The sequence below is a fragment of the Cyanistes caeruleus genome, chromosome 1 (genome assembly GCF_971803275.1).
Source record: "Cyanistes caeruleus chromosome 1, bCyaCae1.hap1.1, whole genome shotgun sequence".
In the NCBI taxonomy this organism is placed as follows: domain Eukaryota; kingdom Metazoa; phylum Chordata; class Aves; order Passeriformes; family Paridae; genus Cyanistes; species Cyanistes caeruleus.
In genome coordinates this window covers 58483784-58510320 of record NC_141701.1, presented here as the reverse complement: position 1 = coordinate 58510320, position 26537 = coordinate 58483784, and the positions used below count along the sequence as shown (strand labels likewise).

The following is a 26537-nucleotide window of genomic DNA, read 5'->3' as shown; positions in this document are numbered from 1 at the left end:
AGGGGGAATGTTCAGAGTACTGGCATCTGTCTTCCCAAGCTACCATTACATGCCATGGAGCCCAGCATTCCTGTAGATAACACTTACCAGTCCATGCAACATGATGAATTAATTGCTTGTGGTGCTTTACCTAATAAACTGCCTTTATCTCAGCCTAGGAGCTTTCTCACTCTTACCCTTCTAATTCCCATCATCCCTCCGCTGGTGGGAATGAGTGACTGAGGCGTGGAACTTAGTTAGTAGCTGTAAACCATGACAACATCGGCATTTTTCTGATTCTGAAATTATTTGCTATTATTTGTGCAGTAATGAAACTATGTCTAACAAGCAAGGAATTTTGTGTAATTTATAAAAAAATCTAAAACTCAGAAAAAGACTTGCAAGCAGGTTTACAAATATTAATAATTTAAGCTATTCATCAAGAATAATTTTTTACTTATTTCAATAAAAACACATTTTCTGCTTTTTCTTCCCGTGAAATGTTACTAGCATTGGGATACTAGCAACATCTCACAGGAAGAAAAAGCATAAAGTGTCCCCTAAATAATGCACAGCCACAGAGAGAGCCACCAAGAAGTGGAGGCATTATGTAGGCAAAATCCACCCTACTATGGTTATTTGAAATATAATGCCCATAGGTCTTTGAAGTACTGTTAGTTCAACTCTGCGAGTGATGAAATAATTAGTTGATAATGGAGATACCACAGTTGAGAAATTTATTATTTGGGTTTATTTATAGATATTTATTATTTATATTTCCGTTGGAATTAAATTTTTAAAAAATATTTATAGCACAGAGTAGGAATATATAATTATTTTCAATTCAGTTTAAATATGTTATTAAATAAGTTTTATCTACTATATATATTAAAATATTTACCACACATTTAAAGTCAAAATTTTCATTTAATTCTTCAAGTAACATCTTATATTTATTTTATATTTACTTTATTGAAAATAAAAAAATAAGATCTTTATATTTCTTAAACTCCAGCATAACTTCCCTGGATGATAGACTAAGAGATCTAGTCTTAAAAATGTGTAATAGGAAAGCAATTTAAATGTTCACAGTATAGGACAATCTCCTCATAAAAATATCCTGAATTATTCCTAGGCACTATACATCTTTATTCTTTATTCCTCCTGTAAGATTATTGTCTTTCTTTTTGAAAGAAAAGTTTGTTTGAAAAGTTTTTTGATGACCTTGATATCTCATTTTTTTTGTGCTTTCCTCTGAATTTTAATATGTTGATATTACAATACTAGTATTTCCTTTTATTATTTACATTTGCCAGATACTATTATATATATATATATCTTCTAGCACAATTAAATATTTTTGCCTTTCTAGATGGCTGTCATGTCTTAAGGGCTTTCTTCTACTTCTGCACTTAAATATTTCAGCCTAGCTTTAAAAGTTTTATGTTAGGATAGCCTATTTTTAGCTCCAAATAGGCAATAATGTGGCTCGTTCTTCATGAAGGATATTTTATCTATTAATATAATGAAATAGTATCTTGGAGTAAGATTACTTTCTTTTCATCAGTGAACCTGACATCCTTGCAGAGGCACCAGTCTTTATGGACACTATCAGGGATCCAGCATGGGCAATGCAAGGAATTTGCAAAGCAGATGCCTGTCCAAGGGTGTTTTGAAGGCAGATACAAAGTGGGCATTAAGGGTTCAACAAAAATTCAGACCTGAAGAGGGTTTCTGTATCATACACTATGGCACAGCCCCCTTGCAAGCCAACCAAATAGTTCCCAACTTTGGAAACTAGAATGCCACAGAGAAGAACGACAGGAAAGGAGGCACACATCAGCACTCAGATTAAATATTTAGATATGGGAAAAGAGATTCATCTGCTCAGGAGCAATAGCTCACACCACAAAAATTAGTTGCCCTGTTACAAACTGGAATAGTGTCAGAAAAGGAACGATGGCTGCTAGGAGGGCCATGGACAGAAATGCACTGAAAAGAAAGCAGGATTCTGACTGCATGGTTTTGGGGCTATACACAATATAGAAACCCCTATGCAATGGCCCTGCAGCTTATGGCACACAACAGGACACCTGTTATACTTCCACTGAGCAGAGGTATTGAGGTGTTCCAGACTTTGGTCTAGGCAGTATTTTCCTTTTCCTTTCAAACTATATTCTGAACACTTTTTCTTTAGTGAGACTGATTTGCTTTCATTCTGATCCGAGAATACCATTCACTTAAAGGATGTAACTAATACTAATAGTGGTGGGTTTTTAATATTAGATGATGTAATATTTACATCAAAATATTTCAACACCTCCTTTCATGTCACTCAGCAGGAATATATGCTGATTGTTCAGGAAAAGCAACTAAGGAACTATGAAAGGAGTCCCTATGCTCCTCAACAGCAGCAGAAAAAAGCTATATCCTAGGAAAAAAAAAAAAAAAAAGACAAAGTACTTTCATGAACTCTTTTTTTTTTTTTTCCTCCTTCACTTGCTACCTGGAAAGAACCAACTCTTATGTCATGACCACCCAGATAAATATACTGGCTATGAAAGCTCTGCTACATATACAATGCCTTCTAATACATGACAGTTTCAAAAAAAATTACTTAGTTTTTTTTTAAACATAGATTAATCTTTCCTGAAACACAATAATACATAATCTACATATGTTAAAAAGAACCTGGCTTTCTCCTTTACAAACAGAAAATCATTTATACTAGGTTTTTATTTCAAGCACACACTAAAATTATTATTCTTCACAAAAGAGGAAAGGGAGTGTCTGCCAATCAACATGACATGCTATTGAAAGACTGGTACTAATAGCTATGACAAGAGCAAACCTGTTTGAAGCAGAGCTGCTGCTGCCTTTTTCTTTTTTTAAAGTATACCAGCCATCAAAAATAATGTTTTATCTGACTAGAAACCCAAGCAATATTCTGCTGCTGTAAAAGCTTGCACCTGATTTACCTATATCTAGCAATGATAATATTGTTTCAAATTACAGCATTTAAAGTGTTTTATTTAAACAGTGATAAAGACTAAGAACTTTAACTATTAAAAAAAAAGTGAAATACACTTGCAAACAAAACTGTATCTATTCTTTGGAGGTTTTACATCAGGTATGAATTACAAGCTTGCATAAGTACTCAACTGACTTGTATTTCCATTGTTTCATTGATGAATAGCATTTACTGATTTTATATTTTTGTAGTTTGATAAATTCAGAGAGTATAAGAGCAAACATTATATTTTATTATTTCATTTTTCCTATTTTTTAAACTTTATTTTTTTACTAAAGAATCAAAACTCACAAAAGAAAAGAATAGCAAAAGAATATTTAGAAGTAGAAAATCACCAGGATACTAGTATAATTGCTATATTATCAGGTTCTGTGTGTCCAATTCACATTCTGAATAAGTCTGCAGTTTCCACTTGGTAATACAGTTATACCTTGATAAAATCACATAATAGATCACACCATAACTTTTAGCAATCAATTTTTTCTCTTAATAATTTGATAAATGTAGCTGTCAAGTGGGATAAAGATCACAATTTTATTTGGGATTAACTATTTGAACTTTCAGAATTCCATTCATGAATATTGCAACTGTTACTACTGATAGGATCACAATTTTGTCCCTTGTTGATGATGCAATCATGCTGCAGATTGCTGGTACAGCCCTGTTTCTCAAACATTAAAGAAACTGAAAGAGAAATGTGTGGAAAGCATGGCCTTTTGAAAAGTGCACTTAGAGTTTGCAAAAATACTTTTCAAACATATATAAAAGAGAAGATAATAACACAGTAAGGGAACTGGCAGGGAAAAGAGAATAATTTTATACAGATTCTTCAAGCACATTAAACAAATGAGTTTGTTACAAGATATTTTATCAAGGATTTAATGACATACCAGAAACAAACAATTTAAGTTGGTGTATTTCCACTTCAGGCTCAAAGAGAGTAAGAATTTAGCACTGATGATGGGAATGTTGCCTCTCTGAGAAAGAACACTTTGGGGGACTTACCTGTCTCCTCCGCTATTCCACTGCTATCCCAACACCCAAACAGTTTAGATTCACAGACACAGCCCTTACCAGGAGGCTGTAGATTAACACTGAAGATTTAAGCGCAGAAAGGCCTCTTAGATAATAGTCTGACTTCTGGTATATCCAAGCCCCTTTACGTTTTGCAGTGAACCCAGCAACCTTGGACCCTCCTAAAACCCATTTTCCAGACAGACATCCAGTCTTCTCAAGGCTCAGAGGAACAGAACAAGAATAATTTCTTTTGCTAGTTGCTGCCAGAGCTCAATTGACCTCATATTTAAGTGTTTGCACCTTGTTTCTCATTTCAATTTGTCTGACTACGCTTTCAGTAACTGATTTTTCTTAGGCGTTTCTCAGCTAGACTAAGAGTAGCTCATGTCTGATATTTTCTCCCTGTGAAGCAACTCATACACTATAATCAAGTACCTATCTATCATTTGGTCATGAATTATGTAACTCCTCATGAACACTAAGCGTTCAATCACCACGTAGGCAGCCAACTGCCAAAACACAATCGTCACGATCTTTGTTCTGTGAATGCCCAACCCCAGAGGCACCTATAATTTTCACAGAGGCACAGGCACACAAAGCTGTACTTCCAAGCATTCCCCAAAACATTCCCTCTCTGTGCGGAGAGGGGAAACAGCTCACACTTTCAGTTCTGCCATGATCCATAGGAGTAACTGATCCTCCACTCCTGCTCATGGGGCTATGGGTGCTAGACTCTCACCACACACCCGAAAATTTGAGTGCTTTGCAAGCACAGTATCACTGCCACAGAAACCCAAACAAAAACTTCCCAAAGCTTTACCAAAGTGTACAATTAATTGAGCTGGCTTCACTGGTTCATTTTTTTAAAAATTACTTACAAGAAGTATTTGGCATGACTGACAATTCTAAATTAAACATCACCAAATTCTTTGTTCAATGCCTTAAGCAGTTCCCTAATCATATAGTTGACTGTTGTGAAGCCATTTTCCAGCAAGAGCTTTGTGACTCAAACTATAGAAGCATTGCACCTATTTTGCCCAGGAGGAAACTTGTAAAAACACTTGTAAAAAGGCAGGACCATTGTATCTTTTGCTCAGTGAAAAACTCAGTTATTCTGATTTCTAGGGTTCACACACTGATTCTTGGAAACCATCTCCACTTTTTACAGTGCAGCATGGAAATAATGATAAGGAAAAAATCCCTCAGTATCACTGCATAACTTTAAACATTATCACAAAACCAATAATGAGCAAACTACTTCCCTTCTCTCTGAAGAGCTTTTTGCTTATGACCAGTTTAGTAGCCACAGAAGGATACTATGCCACACTGTGAGATACCACGAACTCTGCAGCTATTGGAATAATGGAGATGTTCAGGCATAGCTATTACACTGTTTGGACATAAATAATGCATCATAATAGTATCACAATGTTTGTGAGACAAGAGCTCCTAAATGATCAACATTCAGTTCAAACTGAAATTATCACTACCAAGTGATGCTGCTCCAAAGCAGACAAAGCACAGAGAAAGAAAACTGGAATACTGATCCCTTGCAAGATCTACCACAGGTACGAGCCCTTCTCCTGTACCACTTGACAAAATATTCAGGTTCAGTTCAACTCAGTATTGTAATGTAGCATCAGTTAGAAGAAAACACATTCAAGAATTTTGGAAATGCAATGCACACAAGAATCGAAATATTTCGTCAGCCTGTTTTAAGACTCACAATTCAGACAAGCCCGCAGTAATAAACTTTTTTTTTTTAAATAATCTCAGTTTTAGAAAAATTACTAAAATGACAGTCATCAACATATGATAATCTCATCTATTGCATTCATTTTCCATTTGTAATGACACACATTCAGATTGCACATGGATAACAAGAATGTACATAAACAGTTTCCACTAGAACCAAGCTTCCATTATTTAAACATTACCTGTAGGATTCCTGAGCCCAGTTCTGTTCTTAGAACAGCTATAAGATCTGTAAGTATCTTAACTGAGGTTTTAAAAAGGAAACAAAGTCATATTGTGGATGATGGATAACAATCCAATATTCCTGGATTTCTTCCAACAAAATTTCAATTTTAACACAGGCCTTGAGAAAATGGGTCAGAGAACACCAAGAAATAGGCACCAAGCTCCTACATAACAATACACAGACATTTTAAAAAACAAACTTGATGATTCGTATAAAAATTAAGGTTAAATGCATAAACTGGTATTTATTTGAAGTGTGGCCTAGCAAATTCAATTCACAATTTTATGTGCACTGCATATATCTTTGTTGGCTTGCGTGCATTAAAGGCCTGCTGTTCAAACGTAGTAAATCTTAAAAGTTAAAGAAAAAAGTATAATCCAGACTGTTAAAATATGTAAGATTTATAAGGAATATAATTGTATTGTTAAATAACTCCCTCTGTGAAAGAGGGAACCCATAGCAAAAAAGAGGAAAGTCTAAAGACCTGGTTTTCTGGCATTTCTATATATCAGTTTAGAACAGAAGTGCTACCACCTTTCAATTACAATATCATCTTTACAAATGTAAAAGGCAACTTCATTTGTCTTCCATTTTCCACAGCCTCTCCCATAGAAATGCAGCTTCCTCAAGCTGCTTACTACCATTGACCCCATAAAGCAGCATAGCAGTTGCCAAAGAAAGCTAAATAGAAACTGATATTAGAGCATTACATTACTGTAGCAGGGCATTTCACTGCCCACAAGAGCTTATCTGTGGTTTGTTAACCAGCCAGATAACTCAAACAGGACAAGCTGTCTTAGAGTGAGTTATTTTGGCACCATGGGGTTAACATCTCCCAACTGCCAATAAATGTCTTACTGATGGAAGTGAGCCCTGGAAAGATAAGCCAGATTTTTGACAGACAGGCATTCACTTTACAACTATAAGAACCACACCAAACTTCCACAAAGCAGAAACCTTCTATACATTTCCCTGGAAATGTGTGGAGTTTCTCCCATGAGTAGGGATGCCTGCTTTGCAGTTACTCCCAAGGGATTAAGTGAAGGAATGTGCAAATTATCATGGTTTCAGTGATAAGTTAGATTTGACTCCTAATCAATACCGTTTCTTTTCCTAGCTCTAATATAGATATTATCCTCAATATTGTGCATTTTTATGTTGTGCTGTAATCTACTAGTAGTTCTTTTCAGTTTTATACTGTGTAGTAAGTGATTCTGATTAAGATCTTTCATCTGCTATCTCTTGTCTGTTTAATAAATAATTCATTTTATAAATAGATCTGTCTTGCCATCATTAGAACTTGCAGGCTAGGGTGATTTCTTGAACTTAAACTGTTGCCAGAATCTGAGGCTAAGGCTTGTCCGAAGCTTCCACTCTTCCCGCAACAATTATAAAGGCCATTAAATTAAAATTAGAAATCCTACTGTCAATCTTAATTTCACAGACAAGAAACAGACTTGACTTTTACTCCCAGTCATGTCCTAAAGGTATGCCACAGCTCCACTCTTGATGGGCTGTAGTGAAGGAGCTTCTGGCTGTCCTGCAAAGTGGCTGGAGTTGGTGTCTGTTTCTTTGCCAGTGAAGAGACTTACTCTGTTTCTATCTGCTCAAAGAAGCAAAAAGAGCTGGCTTTCCTGTTACAAAGCAATATTAGAACATAAAAGACAGACAAATATGTTTAAGTTAAAAAAAAAAAATCAATCTTGTATGACACTTTTATACTCCTATCATCCTAAGGGGTTCTATGTCGTGTTGTAGATTCTCTGTGGGTGCAGCCAATGACCACTAAGTCATCAGTAACTGTGAACCAGACACAGAACAAATCTTATTTTTATAAGCGATGTTAGCCAGGGCACAGGAGTTGTCCTTCATTCCTCTAAAAATCTTCTCTAAAACCTTTAACTCTCAGATGTCCAGCAGTCAGAAATGGATTGAAAAGAAGAAAAGAAACATCCCTTAATTTAACTATGGTATGAATACACAATTATCACCCAGGTTCCTCTTTAATAGTGTTTCTTTTTGAAAGGAAGATACAGTATCATCCTTTTAGCAATGGGATTATGCAAACAATGTTTCAAGACTTCTGCTGTATACCAGTTCTAGGTGAACCTGGCAATCAATAGGTGACAATCTGTTCTTGCTAGTCCTAATATATTTGCACAGTATCCTGTTTAGTGCAAGGGGATTTCTGTAGTATATGAGTGCATGTATAGAAATCATTAGGATACAACACACTGATGAGTGTTTTCCTGTGTTACCAAAACAAGCAAGCTGAACAGTTTTAACCACAGCATGCTACAGTGAACAATTAATTTACCCAGATATAAACTAATAATGGGAAAATGTGCATAAAATGTTTGTAATTTTGGAATGTTAGTGATTCTATCACTGTTACAGCTCTCTGTTATATCTATCTGTCTACTGAAAGCATTTGATTTTTTCATATTAAGTGGGATTATTGTAGTAAAAATCCAACGGTGTCTGGATTTAAGCTCTGAGTTGAATATTCATTTGCTTTAGTGAGAACTATGGTGAAATGTGATCGGTTTTCTGACCTATTTTGAAATTGGTATTCTGCCAACTGGCATTTTGTTTGCACATCCAGATATTATCCACCATATGCTGACATGACATGATGATTGGTTCCAAAATGAAGTGGAATACTTGGCAAATAGAAATATATGGTACAAATAATACACTGCCTCTAGTCAGGAAAGCAAGCAGTCATTTTGAGAAGACTGAGAGGTTTTAAAATAACTACAGTGTACATACTGCACAAAGCTCCATGAAAACTCTCCAGGTTTTGCTTTTTTACAGGTATGAGGGTATCAAAACCTATGAAATTAATTCCTTACACAAGATTCAAATCTGACATGGGAGTACTAATAGTAGTAATTCAATGGAAGATTAATTTGCATCTCAGGGAGACTTTGGCCCACATAGCTTCTTCCTCCTCTGGATTCCCCAACTCTTCCTTCTCACCATCTGTTCTTATTTCCCACTGCTCTGACTTGTCTTTCCACCCAGTGATGTCTAAGTTATCTGCCTCTCCTGCATTAAGATCACATTTCATTCAAGCTCCACACTAATTCTGTATCATTTCTCCTAACCTCCTACCATTAATCTTCTGCCTTCCACTCTGAACTGCAGAATCTATTAAAAAAATAAAACCCAAAACCAAATAAAAACCAAAAAAACTTGTTCCTAAATAGAGAACACCCCATCTCTTTTCTTTTAATTCCTGTTTCCAAAGCAATGTTTTTGTTTTGCATTCCTCCAGTGATTTCCATGTGTGCGCTCTCTAAAACAAAGCCTGAAAATGTACATCTAAGTTGTTGGTTTAGCTCTGCTGTTCTATCTTTTAATGAGGAACAGTCTATTTTTTTGTAATGAAATCTAAGAATTTTTAAACCAGTGCATTAATTTGCCACTGTATTTCTTACGGAATTTTGCGTTTCTCTTTTTGGGGAATAGCTTAGGCAGAGGGACTTAATAAAAATCTTTAAAAATATTTCTCCCTAAAAGTTCAGTTAGATTTCAAGACGAGGCATCTAAATAGCAAGCACTTCTGATGTTTATTTATTGAAATGGAAGATTTGCTTGTGTAACATGGATAGATTTCAGTGCTTAATGAATAATCTTCAATCCTGGAAAACTTGAGGAGGATTAAGCCCATTTTAAAGCCTTGTTCTTCTTCAGAATAAATGATAATAACTTCTTGTTTTGTTATTACAATCATTTAAAAGCACGTGCATTTGAAAAGAATTTGTAAGCAAAAGGAGGAATGACCTTACCAGCATGCAAGTACGCCAGATCAGGATTTTCAATGTCTGGGTGTAGTTCTTTCAAGTGGTTACGAAACTCCACAGGGATATTTGTTCCATAATCACACCTAGGACAGTTATACATTTTTACTCCTTCATGCTTTCCCGTATGCAAGATGTGTTTACGGATATTTTCTGCACAGTTAGATCTAAATAGGAATGAAAAAAGAAAAGAGATATATATTAATTCATTTCCTACCAGTGGTTCAAATAAAACCTAGTGTTACAACGGAGAATAAGTAGTCATCACTAATTTTTCATTATCTGTAGATTTTTTTTCCATCCTCTTAGGTTTTGCATAAATGTTGTCCTTTGCATGAAGGCTCCCAAAGCTGTTTCAGGTTAACTGAACATTACATCTGAACCAGAATGATTGATTTGTTGCATTTACAGAATTTCTATTTTTCTCATGGTAGTCAGTGATGGACAGAAATTAAGCAAATGTCTTTATTTAGCAAACCTGAAATTCAAAAATGCCTTTAATATTCCCAATGGAGCTCACATGAACCGTTTCTACACAGTTCCTAAATTCGAGTGGAGTTGCTGTGAATGATTTTTGCAAGTATGTTCCACCAACTTTCATCTTGTTTTGTGAACTATTCCTTGGAAAGAGAACTGAGTTGCTCAAGTTTACATCTTTTTGAAAATACACACGGATTCTGGTTTACATCTTAAATACAGCTTTTGTGAAAGTAGTGGAGTTTTCATGCATAAAAGTCAGATTGCAATTAGTTTAACACATTTCAAAGCAGTATTTATAATCACATTTCGGAAAAAAAGTAATAAAAAAATTCCACATTTCTTTTATTCACAGAGAGATACAGCATACATACAGCAGTAAAATTTAATTTCTAGTCTTTAAAATTTTCCAGCCTCATTACAAAATTATTTTGCATTAGAATTTCCTACTTATTCAGACTTCGTGATGAATCCTACATAAAATATACTGCTGCTCCATTTATTTCAATCAGAAATAGTCAGATTATTTATTCTTGACTCAAAAGAACAGAACTGTCCACGTGTACCATTGCTTTGGGGTTTTGTTTTGTTTTTAGACTTCCTTACTAACATATACTATTATTATTATTGCCAAACTAAGAAGAGTAATTCTGCCTACCTGAAAAAAGTACAAAGACTTGTGTAAACTACATTAATGCATAATACTTTACAAGTACTCAAATAAGACTACTGTAGCATTTTGGGCAACTGGCTATATACCCATCACTGATAGAAATTCCACAGTAACCGGCACGTAAAAAAAGGACCCCCAAAATAAACTGGAAGTAGCAGCTTGAAGTTCTGCTGGAATGCTTGTCTTTCCCTCAGAAATGGTCATAGTAAAGTTGGTATCTGCCTTACGGTGCTGCCAAAGCTCACCCTCTGTCATGTCCATCTGCTATATACTGGTATAATGGTCAGATGCCTGAGAATGTCAGAGAAGACATCACTGAAAAATATAGAAAATATTGGCCTCAGCATCTTTCAGGATTCAGCCCCTAAAAAAGTTACAATGCTCATAAATGTTGTTAAAATGAAATATGTATTTTACAAAAAAAGAAAAAAAAAAGGTAGCGTATACTGCAATGAAAGCAGGAGACAACCTGGTAACCTTCTATCATGGGTTATACTTTAAAGGGGAGTAGATTAAAGCAGAGCATACAAATCTGAAATAAAATATCTGTGTTCTTTTAGCTCAGCTCTCATACTATGTTAAGGAAAGATATAAAACTTTTTACTTTGAAATATTCCTCTGAAATATATAAAGGATCTGTGGAAACCTATGTAAGAGTTGTGAAGAAAACCCAGCCTGTTCAAGCCATAAAAGGCCAGTTCTATCTCCTTTGATTTGGAATTTGCTCCAGCCACTTTAAACAGAGCAATCCTGGAGCCTCATTTATTCAGTCATCAGTTAAAAATCTGTCACTAAACACACCAACATACAGATATAAAAAATTTAAAACCAGATTTTCCCATGTGACAAGACCAGGAAGGCTTAATCAGAAATAAGGTCTATGAGATCACAAGGCATTACAAGTGGCCCCTCATATTAGGTAGCAAAGCAGCAATTGCCATCATAAGGTAAACCATGATGGTAACAACTGGCAAATACAAGCACTTTTGAAGCCACATGATACCTTCAAATATGAAAGGACAAATATGTACTGCATATAAAGTGTTTTTTAATTATTCAGTGTACTCTGAATGTGAGTTTTATTAGGAGTCTTCTCCCACATACTGTACAAGTATGTTATTATATGTCTGACACAAAACACCCCACCAATACACTGTGTGTGTAGTTACATCACTTCATATCATATGAGTAAACACAGAGGTCTGTGATTTTAAACAGCACTATATTTTTATTACAGTGATCTCATGACAAGAATGTGACTAAAACCTTGTAATGCTGCAATAGTGATGATAAGTTTTTGACAGGCCTTGTATTATAAGATTTACTTCCAGGTGTTTATGAATCTTGAAATACAGATTTCCTTTGTTCTGAAATTTGGAAAATAGAGCCCAGCCCAATAAAAATAATTTGAGCAAAGTCTTTCTGATTTTTGACTTCCAGTCTGAATTGCAGCCACAAAGAAATACATGCAGGTTTTAGAAGACTAACCTACTAGTAACTACTGTATTTCAGTAAAGCTACAGTAGAGGTTTCTAAGTTGAATTACTATTACAATTGCTTCATGTAAGCATGCTTTCATCCTCAGGATCCATTTTTAAAATCAAACTTATATATTTCTGTCAATTTTTCCATGCTCTGAAGTAACAGGAAGGGAACTCATTAGAGAGACTTAATTAGTCTAAAGGTACAGTCAATGAGTTTATATTCAATTCTGATGCAGAGAAACACAATAAAAATTTTACTTCGTGTCTTGCAATAAGTCCTTTTATTAGATGTGAAGAAAGGTTGAGACTTGATGCAAACCCCACAAAAACCCTATTAAAGGGAAGAGGGAGGCCTGTATGGATTTTTCAGTGTCTTGTCAGTGCCATACACAGTAAAAAGGAAATGGAACATGTTGCTAAGGTATATTGCAGATGAATAGGAAATACAAGGAGCTGAAAGGCTCATCTCATACTTCCCATGCAACAAACTGTTTGAGCTCCTCCATGAAAGACTGATACATTGGGAAGGGCATAGGCCTACTTCCCACATCCAGGAGAGCCCCCACTCTGTAAAGGATAACACTTTGAAATAAGGGAGACAGTTGGTGAGATTCTCCTGAGAAATGCAGTTACTGTTTAAGATGAACAGAAAACCTCTTCTGGAAAAAGACAAAAAAGGGCATTTGTCTCTTATGTTCGCCACACAGCGATGCATTCCCATTGCTGTTCTAGCTGCACATTCCATGCTGCCATTACAAGTCCATTCCTATCAATCAGGTAACATTTTCTGCTCTCAATGAATGAAAAGTTGCTGCATATTCAAGTATCATAAACTGGAAATAGCTTGTCAATTGTAGAATGATACTTTAGTACAGAATCACAGCATGCTTAAGGTTCAAAGGGACCTCTCAAGATTCTCCGGTACCTTCCTGCTGCTCAGGAAGAATGACCCATGGCCAGTTGCCCAGGATCAGTTTTAGATAGCTTCTGAATATCTCCAAAGGTATCTCTTAACCTCCCTGGGCTGCCTGTGCAAGTGTTCAGCCAGCTTAACAATGGAATTGTGTTTCCAGATGTTCAGAGGAAACCTTCTATCTTCCTGTTTGTACCAATTGCCTCTTGCTCTGTCTCAGGGCACCACTGAAAAAGAGCTTGGCTTCCTCCTTTTTAGAGCTTTCCTTCAGATATGTGTACATACTCATGACATCCCCTGAGCCTCTTCTCCATGCTGACCATTCCCAGCTTTCTTGTCTCTCATTATTTGGGAAGCTACAATTTCAAAGAATTTATTGAAGTTTTCAGTGGTGATTGAGCTTGCATAGGAATCATCCTGTGACAAGGAAGCCCGATGCCCCATTCCACAGCCATCTGTACCCTTGTCTCTTAGCACCATTGATCCACTCTGCTGGGAGAGTAAAATAAGGAAGGGTAGGAGTTGTATAAAATGTCCATACATTTTCTCAACATGAGAAGCTGCTGCCTCTGTTTCCATTGCCTTTCTTCTCCTATCTTTATATATACATACTTGAGTTCTTTTACAAAAAGAAAAACAAACCCAGAAACATGGCATTGTGCTAAGAGCAAGATACCGAGTGCCTGGTCTACAGAAGAGTGGGAAAATCATGTTTCTGGTGGATGTGACAGAAGTCCTCATAACTGCCTTCCTCCTTAACCCAAAAAGTACAATTGTTCCTTTAGCCTCTAAAAGGCAGTATAAGTGCCCCTATAAAGACATCTTCTCAGTGGCACTGGCAAGCTATAATGTGCAAAAGACCATAATTCTCAGCAAAACTAGGCCTACCCCACTGTAAACAGCAGCACTCTTCTGGGGTCTGGGATGGTAGAGCAGAGACATGCACTTTGCAGGTGGTAGAGATGGAAGTTCAAAGTCAGCAGCAGGGAAACATGGGTGGAACAATGAATCCTGGAGCAAATCTGTGCTGGGGGGATAATAGTCAGCCTGAAGGTCCCCTCAGAAAGTGCTACCTGCAGTTACTATTCCTCCATCATCTCTTCCTGCTCTCCAGTCTTGCAGAGCTCAGTCAGACAGTCTCACCAGCAAACAGTACAAGCTGTGTGAGGGCAGGGATTTTGGAATCCCTTGTCTATGCAGAGAGACTCATCCCCAGCCTTGTGGCAGGATGCAGCAGGTTGTGCTCTGCGCTCCCCAGCCAGCAGCCTCTGTAAACAGCCAAGTTCAGTAGTTAACTGCAGACCTGTGGCTGCCCAGTACCAAGCTGTTTGCTGTCCTTGTCTTTTACACGATGTTTTGGATAAAAATCATGAAATAAGAGAAATACACAAAATATCTGCCAATTCTAAATTTGTCCATGTAGAATAGGAATGTTTCTAAATTTTTAAGGGTTTTCTACATGAGAATACACTAGCATTGCGTTAAACAGCTTAATGAAATATTGCAGGAAGTAATAAATTTTTATTATTTCTTTTTCCTATTTACTAATAAGAAACTGAAATTAGAACACTCTTCCATTACACAGTGCCTGACATTTTCAGAAAGATACTTACTGCAAGACACGGAAATGGAAGGTTTCAGAGGTGCAAATGAGGCAAAATGTTAATTATCTAGTCCACTATGTTTTAAAAATTTTAGCACCTTGTAGGACTCTTATTTGCACAAAATAAACCTTTTTCAAAGGTCTTCTCCAGCACATTATGTATAAACATCCTCTTTCTGCAGAGAAATGCATAGAACGTAAAGGACTTATGGCAGCTCCATTGACATCACTATTCACAACATAAAAACAAGCACAGTGATAAAACCAACTGATTGAAAAGATTTCTATTTTTCCCGTTTGTCAGTATGAATCAAGTGACTCTCATATAGACAGCATTCTGAAGGTCTTCTGCACCCTTTACACCCTGCTATACAACCTGCAAGTACAGAGAAATTGCAGCATTTTGATTGAAAAGTATCAAAGTCTCCAGATACTTTCTTCCAGAAATAAAAGCAATTATGATGAAAGCAAACTTTTCAATCAAGCAATATTCACTATTGTAGATTCTTAACCTCAGTTATTCACCAAATGTTTGCAGGTATTTCTTTTACAGAAAATGACATCTAACTTGGAAAACTGTCTTTAAATCAAAATTGCAATAATGTAATTACACTAGAAAAGGAGAGCTGTAGATTTTTAGAAATGCAAAGTCATATGGAACATTTAGCTTGACCTTATTGATAGCACAGTTCATAAATATTTGCCCCGTGCTTCTTTTCTCAAACCAGAACCCTTTTGGGACTAAAACACGGTTTCTGACGGAGAGCAATAGGGAGTCCTTTGAAATCACAGGCAAATGACTCTTCTGTTGATCTCTCTCCCTTCTACGAAATATCGTATTTCTTATCCCCCAGCATCCAGCTAACATTGATATGTGTCCAACACTCTTTGCTTGGCTGCAGAATCTCCTGATACCTGGACCTCCAGTAGAAGAGCTACAATGACTGAGTTCCCTTCAATTCATTCTGAGGAATCATCAGGTTCTCCTTGCATTCTTTCTAGTTGCCTTAAACTTTGAATACATTCACATTTCACACCAGTGTTGCATACATGGATGCCATGACTTTCTCCGTGCTTAGCATTCTCTAGTTGCAGCCAGTTCTGGGAACTCCTGGATACTTCTTGCAGCACCAAGAGCTCCTGCACACTCAGTTAAATGCAGGGACCTTTCAGGTTGTTTTCAGCATTACTGCTTTCCAAAATACAATTCCTTCTAGCCTGCCTTTGTTTCTTGCTGTCATTAAACTGTATGAAAACTAGCATTTGGTAGGGTGGTGGTAAACAACCTAATGGGCAATATTTTCTTGACAGGAAAGACACAAATACCTCAATCTTTGATAATTACATTATACAAACAGGCTTATTCAATCAAAATCTCGACAATGACAGTCACTCTGCCCAACTTCTACTTAGCAAAACCCCAAACAAACCAAACAACCAACCAAAAAATTCTTCCCTGCATACTCAAGATTTAGCTACATTTCTGGTTTTAAAATAGAATAAACAGATTACCAGATAGCTCAAACTAGCTACATAATAATACATAATCTGCACATACATTGCACTGGCAATTCAGACTGCAAGTTTCAAAATTAAAGTATTTACCTCTTCAGTGCTACAAGTCAGTACAGTATTGCATAAGAAATAATAAAAAATAGCAAATACCACAGCCAAAAATGTGGCAATCTGTTGAAACTAACATTATAGAACCACAATAATTATCAGATATTTAAACACACATATAACATATATTTATGTATATATGTACAAGAATTGCAATACATTTCATCAGCCTTCTCACTACTAACATGCACCTGGGTTACTTTTTTTCTTGCTCTTTGCCTTTAAAAGCAAAAGTTCTACCTTTTATTTAGGTTTTAAGTGAGTGGAGAAACAATCACATGGATACAAGTGCCGACGCTCTGCAACCAACTTCAATTCTCAAGTGACTTACGGTACTGTGGCTGGAATTAGCAGCACACGGCTCTGTGGGAGCTCAGGAGGGCAACTCCAATGTACCCAGTGCCAGCTCAGCTCTGCCTGTGTCACTGCTACCTAACACCTCTCTGTGCTGCTCCTAAAGACCTCTGGTGGACAGAGGCAATGAGCTGCCGGGGACAAGCAATGCCTTTGCCACCATAGCTGCTTCTGCAGCGTTTGCTCACAGCTTTTCAACTCTACCAAGAAAAGATGACTGAAATACACACCCACAGTGCAGCAAAAATGCATGCCCAGCAAGCTGGTGGCCACATGTATTTCCCTGTTTTCATGTACTGCCATGTATTGCATGTATTGCCACTCAGAAAATATGAAGTAACCCATAAAAGAGAGTACACTACATTTAGGTGTTTTAATGAGATTTTATAATGCAGTCAGTTTCACAAAGAAAATAATAAAAATGTATTTGGGATTTATTCTGATAGTATTATACCAACACCCAGGGATAATAATCGTAATGTTTTCTGCTTTTCTACATTTTTAGCTTTGCATTTTTTTCTGTAATGATCTATTTGTTATGACATACAGTAAGTGTGACAGATGTCCAATGCTGGCTGCTAAAAAGTAGCAGAGCCCTGTAGGGAAGCAGCAAAAACTTGTGCGTCAGCACAGAAAATGATGGAAGATTGATAATTACTGCTTGTGTCTGAGCTCCATTCAGCAGACTAGCATGTCCAAATTGTAATTTGGCCATGGATCCACCATTCTATTTACAATGTATTGGAATGAAAATTCCCAGTTTCAAGTAATTGATCATTATGATAGCCAAAGTAAGTGCTTTTAAAGGCAAATTCAGGGTAATTGGAAATTCTGAAGGGAAATAAGAAGTGATGTACTCTAGTCTTGTTTACCTCTGAGGAATCTGTAAAGCCAGTTACAACCCTGCACAGTGAACAAAACCCAAAGTATAGACCCAGTGCTGGCATCTAGATCTACTCATGAATTTTCAGAGTATTTTTGTCAACAAATAGCAAAGAACAGACTCCACGATTTAAAGAAAACATTATGTTTTTCCAGGAAAAAGCCCATCTGTGATTCCAAGGAACTATGGCATCCTGCCTTAAATGCTTCCATTAATTCTATTTTCTACAAGAAAACAGAGAAAGAAATAAAGATGAGGCTTTTAGACAGAAACCTGCAAATTATGTCCAACTTGCTACACTTTGAAGGAATGGGTGGAAAGGGTACAGGAAATCATGGAAGTGTGCCTCAGCTCTCCTCTTGTGCTATGGTCCTCACTCTCCCCATAATGCTGTGCAGAGCTGGGTTGCTCAGGTTCTAAGTGTCCCCCAGCAGCTCTTCAGAGAGAAGCTCAGAGTCTCTTTTCAGTGAATAAAGAAGAAAAAAAAGAAAAAAAAAAAAAAAGGAAAAAACCCAACAAAACAGTAACAACCAACCAATTTTTATAGGACTGATCTGCTTCTGAAAGCCATCTAACATTTCCTAGAACTCCTAGCTTCCACTTTGCTGCAGGCAGAGTGGTCTCTGTGATGGCCCAGCTCAAGGGCCTGTGTGCCTGCAGTGTGAGGGATGCAGGGGTCTGCTGTGCACAGCGCACTGCTGCACTGTGTCAGCCAAGGTTTAAGTGGCAGAAATAGCAGGTGGAGTTCATCTATTTCACAGTAACTGAGAATAATCACTCCATTGTTCATGGGCTTCTTCCCTCCCCCTTTCCTTTCTTCTTAGAGCAGATGGCACAAAAGAGAAGTTGGTCTGAGAAACAGCATCTCTGCAGTGGTGTGAGGATCGAGACCGGGCTTTAGGTATCACAGGCCCTGATTTAACAAGGTACTTACACATTTGTGCGGCTTAAGTATAAGCAGCCCCCGTTGACTTCAAAAGAATGACTCACAAGGTTAAATTTATGTACATGATCAAACACCTCACTGAAATGAGGCCATGGAAAACATCCATTTTTTAAAAAAGCTGAGATGAATTTAATTGAAGACACGTATTTCCTTTCAACATCAATTTTTCCCCTATTGTACTTCTTTTATTGACCACGTAAAGTAACCAAACAGTTCTGTGGAGTCTGTTTGTATATTCTCAGGAACACATAAAGTATTTTCACAGATATAGAAGTGCAGACAGAGCCTAGGAAAGGGTGTGGAATCTAGTGGCTGCATAAGATGAAACTGGACTCCTAATGTTGCTGGAGTCAGAAATGATAGCAACAGACCCTAAAGGCTGCCTGTCAATCTCAGATGCAGATGGTACTTCGTCCAACTGGCCTTCGTGTCAGATCCTTCAGCCATTTTAGTGACAACACGATTCCCTAGAGGGCAGATCCTGTTGCTTTGCAGCCTGGATTCATACCCAGGGCACTGTGGTCTCTGCTCAAAGTAGGTTTTTTTAATGCTAATACAGTGCCTCTTGTTGCCCTATCCCAGCCCCAACCCCCATGCAAAAAGAGATGGTAATTTTCTTCCTCATTTCAAATGTTCCAATTTATCAAAAGAATCAGCAATAATTGTCTGAAAGATTCACTTTTGTTATGCATGCCAAAACTATATATAAAATCCCTGCTAACAAAATTTGCAGACAACACTGTAATTGGCAGCATGATTAATAACGATGACACTGCCATCATATAGTGCAGTTGCTGAAGCCAGGCGTGTTCAATCACAACATGTACACACACAATTACATGTTAGCTTTGCCACCTTTGCACAATGCATGCAAGTAACTTAGACAATGCTGTGAAAAGCTGTGACACTGAAAATGATTTAAGGATTAGTGTACCATCAGTTTAATGTGAAATTCTAGTGCGATTCTATAAGCAGAAAGGCCCCATACTATATTTAGCTGTATAAGCAAGGAAATAGCAAGCAAATGTAAGGATGTAATGTTCTCTTTGTGACACCAGAGAAACTAATTCTAGAATATCTACTTCCTGTATTAGTGGCTACATATAAAAAAGGGAGCAAACAGCCACAAAGTGATTACAAATAGAAACAGAAGTGGGGTAAAAAACTCTAAAAAACTTAATAAAAACTCCTTCTATTTGCTTATTACACTTGAGCTTGGCCCCTGAGTAACTTAACATGGAATAAAGGTGTAATTAAGGGACAACCTAATGTAGAGAAAACCTATATGAAACCAAAAACAATGACTACACGTTACAGTCAAATTCAACTGAGACAGAAAGCAGAATTTCTTCAGCAATTAATCTTTCACAGAAGGGAAGTTGGTTCTGAACTTTGTCTGCTTTCAGATCAAATCTGAATATGTTTCTAGATCATAAAATTCAGTCAGAATTTCAGTACAGAGCAAACTGGGAAAAAAAACACCTATGCATTTTTTTTTTTTTGTAGAAGGTCAGACTGGCTGAGATTAAGGCTTTTTCCGGGCTCAAAGTCTCCAAGAAGTACAGTTTAAGTCTGAAAAATGTCATTGTGAGGTCAGCCATTTATTGTGCTTCTATGATGTCATGGAAATTTGTTCAGTCTGCAAATTAAAATGTATTCTTCCTGGCTGTCAATACTGAAAAACCATCTTAGATTCTGAAAGTCAAATTTGGGTCTTTAGTTGGAGGTATGATTGATTATCTAATCTAAAATGTGTGTTGAAAGCATATATCAGAGGAACATCATTCTCTTCAGATTATGTCCTCATAATGCCATTTTCTGCACAAATGTAAGTAAATGCAGCATTTGGCTCTGTACTTTGAGCTTACTTCAGAGACATCATTCACTCCAGGAGAACTGGTTTTAAGAGTAAGGAGCAAGCAAAACGTGATTTTTGTTCCTACAAGAGTACATTTGCCTGTAAGGACGCCCTGCTTCTCAGTAAGAAACCGCAGTTTTGCTATAGCTGGACTTTCAATGGAGACCTACACATCGAAATTTATGTGCTGTGTACTTAATCAAAAGATACTGAAATGGAATGAAAGCACTGAACTATGTATTTAACTTACCTAGCATACCTATATGTAAAGCAAAATGCATAAGGTAGTTTCTACTGCACTTCAGACTATTCAAAGTTGCAGATAAGCTCTCTTGAAAAAGTATTAGATTGAAACTGGACCACCCAGAATAGACACATTTTTACTGTTCTTTCAACAATACACAATTATGTCTACCAGACATAGCATGAATTTAACTAGATTAGAAATCAGGGCAACACTCTAAATCTATTGATTGAGAAGAACAGGAACTGCCTGAATGGTATTACTTCAAAAAGCTAACCCAAGAAGAAAAAAATTTAAAACACCAGGGCAAAAGCCTTCTGGATACCAATGAAATTCTGTCATATTGACGAATTTTATAGACCAACACCAAACAAATTATCCTGTGATCATCTATGTAAAGGTTGCATCTTGAAGAAAAAACCCACAACCATATAAAATTAACCTCATCATATTACATGAAAATAAGCTTCTTTCATCATCATAGATACTGTTATGGACTTGTCTTTTTTTCCTACAGAGGGTTAACATGAAAAGAGGGAAGAATGGTAAAATATGAAACTTTTTCTTTGGCTTCACCTTTCACATTCTGGTATCATACAACAGCAGAAACTAATGAACTTGCTCATCTTCGAAAGCCCTTTTGCATGCTTCTTCCTTCACCCTTAACTCTGATCCTCACAGATCTTCCCTTATGTGTGTGCCAATTTTACTGGTATAATATCTGCACTTTTATTAGTTGTGTTCTGATGATTTCTACTGAGAGATACTTAAAGCTTAAACAAGTCAAAAACTATTTTATCACTTCTGAAGAAAACTAATGTGCAGAGCCACTGAATGATAAGAGAGATCACTGAATTTATTTAATAATGCATGTCCATTTCACAAAAATGGCCTGTGTAATCCTTTTAAAAATAATAACCTGTTCATTTCAGACCTTGCACAATGCTTCTCTTTGTCCCTTGTAAGTCTCTCAAATGTCTTATTTTAAAGGAATATATAGTACTCCCGGAAGACATTTTCCCATTTCTATTCTCTTCAACTCCTGTGAGCCCTTGTTCTGTGTGATAAGGCAATCTCCTTCGGGATCTGAGCTGTGTAGTTTCGCACCACGAGTGACAAGGACTCAACTTGAATAACTGCTGTGCGCAGGTTGTAATTATGTCAGCTGGAGTGTTGAACAAGGGGACTGATTAATGTGAGCCCCAGCCCAGGCACAGTCCCTATCAAAACCTTCGTGCAGGCCAGCAGTGGGGATGGGTTAAAGCAGAAAGACAAAACATGCTGTATCGTCCATGATAGATGAATTGCTCCAACAGTCTTCAGGCAGATGTTCCAGGACAGTATAATATACAATTACTCTGCCTTATCACCTTCCCAGGGACAATAAAGCTTCCTCCTTCTATAGCTCATGTGAGTGAAGGCAAAATTAGTTTTACTTTTACAACACTGACTCACTTATCATGTTGCCTTGATTGTGCTTTTACAGCTAAAGAAAACATATATTGCACTCTTAACCTAAAAACAAACAAACAAACAGAACCCACCAAAAAAATCTGCACTCCGCGTCTTTTATATAAAACCAAACTATTCCTTTGAATCTATTTTGCATCATAGTAATGCAGTCCTTAAAGAGCTAATTTAGTATGTGATTCTAGGGACATTACTAACTTTAGAACAACTGGACCTATTCATAAGCTTAACATTATATGTACATATAGGAAAGGACCTCAGTGATTCAAGTCAGAATGCATAGATAATAAAAAATACACAGGTTTGTTGCAGAAGATGCCTATGCGAATAACATGCCCTTAGTGACTATTTAAACTATTTTAACTATTTTAACATTCTAAAAATGCTACAGCACTCTTGTAAAACAATTCTTTGAGAAGTCATTAATCCACATGCCTCTTTAAAGGCCACAAGAGTTTACTCTACACCTACTATAAACAATCCATGTATTTTCCAAAAGTAAATATAAATTAAGTAAGTAATAGACATTTAGGGAAAAAAAAAATCTATCATCTATCTATCTATCTATTTATCTATCTATCTATCTATCTATCTATCTATCTATCTATCCGTATTTGTTTCCTTTTTGTTATCAGATGTATACAGTTTGGGTTTTTTTGCTGCAGAGATGGAAGTAGTCTATATGTTTCAGTGCTGTTTCCACAAGTTTGCAGAATAGCAGCTTACTAACATGAGGTGAATATCAAGAGAAGAATATAGCTCATAATGAAATCCTTCCTTTCTAAGTAGTGGATGGGTATAGATAAAGAAACTGTGCTTCAAAGTAGAGAGTCTATATAGCTCCACTTGCAGTCCATGATGCATTGCTTTCACTACTACCCCTCCTCCAGCTATATAACAATGACATGAACTCCAAAAACAAAACAAAAAAAATGCATGCAGAAGCGCCTTTAGTGAGACACATATTTGAAGGTCAGGTTTAAAAACAAAACCAGACCAAAACAGCCAAGGCTGATTCTAATGGCACTTAAGACTGCATGCATATTTGAAAAATTCTATTTATATTCATTTAATTTTCATGAAAGGTATTGGATTACCAGTCCACAAAGGAGAGATAAGATTTTCTAAGGAGACTATGGGAATTAGGCACTGATACTGCACTTCAGCTTGAATGCAGGCTCTTAGCTGTTACACCTTCTTTGAGGTTTTTAGTCATTAAACAGTACCACAGTCCTGGCAACAATAAGACTTCACCACTACAGTACAGGCTTTCCTGTACTCCTCTGGTGAAATGAAATCCTATGTTTATGAATCAAAATGTAGCTCCAAGAAAACTGGAACGTTCTCACTGCACAGCATGTTGACCTGAGAGGACAGCACGACAGGATAATGATACGCCAAATGCTGTACAAAGAAACAATAAAGAAAATGGTCTTGGCCTCAGAAAAACTATAATCTAAGTATTGAGAAGGATATTATAATCAGAAAATAGGCAAAAAGATTAGTTGTTTTAGGAAAATATATTAGCTGGCACAAAATATTGTGCATCAAGTCTTTCTTCTTGAAACTTTGGCATTAGACAGCAAGGAGCTGCCAGGAGCCAAAAGCAGATCTAATCCCTGCTTTCAGAAACACTCTGCTGTTTTCAGTTATGTTGCCCATATAATTCTCTTAGAAAATCCAAACAACAGGCTCCTAAACACTTTGTCCTGTGCCCTTTCAGCTGAGAATCCTAAACAATAACTCGAATGAGGTTGCAGACAGCAGTTCATTATGAACTAAATGAATCCTGACTTGTCTAATATTCAGCTCTCTAACACATACCCAAAAATACAAGAAGAGGGGCCTGTTTGCCTAAAAAATGTACCAAAAGTACAGGCAGACATAGCCATTTCCCCAGGACAAAGACTTCTGAGCATGCTTCAGTGATTTCACTCAGTTGTTGTGCAAGAACCTGCAAACTCAAGTAGAGAGAAAACTGAAAAACAGAAACTCCAAAAGGAGTAGATGCTTCTGGATTTAGAAGTCTTTTGGCAAGATTTAGGAGATAGGGATCCTCTCTGAAAATCAAATGGAAAGTAGTAGTAACTTTTTGCTGTTCAGGATACAAAGTCTTGAGGAAGGTGCTGCCAGCTCCCTGGCTTTCCTTTTCTCTCTTTCCTAAGAAACAAGTACCTTCATGACAGGTGAGAATTGCCGCTTCACTGAGGACATGGAAGCGATGTGAATAACATCAGTGGAGCCAGGATTTTATCCACTGTCTTTGTTTTTGTTTTATAGTATCGACCCTGTGACAGTACACACTTTCCAGCCAGTGAGAGCTGATTCCCAAATGAGCTATGGAACAGAGATGCTTAGATGGAGAAGGGCTTAGTTATAATCCTTTCTGTTACAGCACTCCTGCCATGCCACTGGTGAACTGAAACTAAAAATGGGCACTTCAGAGCATGAAAAGAAAATAAAGATTCTTCTGATGTTATGTTGTAGACTTCTAAGAGAAAAGACATCCAAACAAAAGAGGAAGCCTGGAACAGATGCATATGTACAAGAACTCAGCAAACAAATGCTCTACTTGCCTTTTAGAATCCAGTTCTGGAATGCAGAGTACCAACAGACTTACCATCACCCAATACCATATTTTCATCTCTCACCTCTTGCACCATCACCAGGAAACAAAAAGCTATTCCCGAAATCTGCACTCGCTGGCCTTGTTTGGCTGACTTGATGTTCCTTCATTTATTTAAAACAGACTGGATAGTAGACACCTGCTTTGCCCTCACAAGGGCTCACATTTAGGGCTTCCCTCTCTGGTCTGACACAAATGAACAAATCCAATACAAATTCCTTTATCTTTGAAACATTTCTTCTACTTGAAAGTTTTACTGCTCTTCAAAATGACTATATTTCAGCATGCAAAAATCAATCAGCTAAATACCATATGACTGTGCTATAATTTATTAGTGCTGATCAAAATCTTAAAGACTAGTAATTAAAATTCAAATTAAAATGTGATGAAAGTCACATTTAGTCACGTAAACGAAGAGGCTGAATTTCAAATAGGCAAAGAGTCACTGGACCCCGTGTGAGATGAGAATTTGTGGATGCTCAGTATCACTAATAACATGTAAAAAAAATGTACCATTTTTTCAAACTTTGCTTCTTTTCTTAAGTAAATACATCTATATAGATCTATGAATATGTCAGTTCATCAGTGAATGACTTACAGAAAATGGAAAATGTGCCAAAAGAGCACTAGTGGAATAATCTCTCCACAGTGAGAGAAGTTTCTTCCTATTCACTAAGAAATGCCACTGGTCTCAAACGCTTGGGTATAAATCTCCGAATTATCTTTTTTTTCTGAAGAAAACCATAGATTTTGGGGGTGTCCTCCTTATCCTTTGAAAAATACCTTTTAAATTTTAGCTTTAAAAAGGACCTATCCTGACAACATGCAACAAAAGGTTTATTTGGGACTCAGTACTTTGACACATGAGCATTTTACCAACTGAAGCATGATTTCCTATGCATTCAGGCTTCGTTCACTAAATCTCCCAATGCACCAATGCAGCAACAACAGCTCCCCAACATGTTCCTTCAGGATATCCCCATCCAAGGAAAAACAGCTATTCTGGGTGGTGAGGCTGGATTGTAAGAGAGAAGAATGCATGACAGCTGAATTTTGCCTGACTGGTCCTCTGTGATTTTTTTCACTCTTCTCCTCATCCACCTCTTTCAGGAAACATGAACTTAATTATCTCAGCAGCTACTACAGGGTGTCAGTTTTCACCAAAACTGGCCAACAGCTTAAGAAGTTATTAAAGAAAAGGGTGAAAGATGGATGGATGTGCTGGTGCAAGTCTCACAGTAAGTTAGGGAAAGAAGGCTAAAAAACAATCATTGTCAACTGATTTTAAAAAACTGCCTTTCTGAATTAAAGATATATCTTTTTTCCTGAAACAAAAACAAATTATTTATTTTTTTTATATGTTAAAATACCCATATAAAAGATCTCCAAAAGTTGCCAATGGAAATGGTTCTCTAAGAAGAGTTTGTTAACAGAAAGATGTCTGAAATACCATATTTTTCTACATCGTCAGAACTTAGGAATTTATTTTAATAGTTACAATACCTTCTACAACTTCAAAATGGTTCTAAATATTGTTTGCCCTGTAGATTATGCGTGCAAAATTTCAAC

General features: G+C 36.8%; 1 protein-coding gene and 1 long non-coding RNA gene across 6 annotated transcripts in view; one reads left to right on the top strand and one right to left on the bottom strand.

Annotated features, from left to right (window-relative positions):
* The window catches only part of ZNF407 (zinc finger protein 407), a 338932-nt gene that overhangs the window by 87006 nt on the left and 225389 nt on the right, over nt 1–26537 (bottom strand). For all 5 annotated transcript variants that reach the window (XM_086894220.1, XM_086894248.1, XM_086894239.1 and 2 more), the window contains exon 8: nt 9803–9981. In XM_086894220.1, coding sequence (XP_086750346.1) covers nt 9803–9981 — 179 coding nt within the window. The remainder of the gene's footprint in view (nt 1–9802; nt 9982–26537) is intronic.
* On the top strand, nt 5487–24821 carry LOC147655527 (uncharacterized). The gene is made up of 2 exons (XR_015288391.1): nt 5487–5595; nt 18654–24821. It is a non-coding gene; the product is annotated as an uncharacterized LOC147655527 (long non-coding RNA).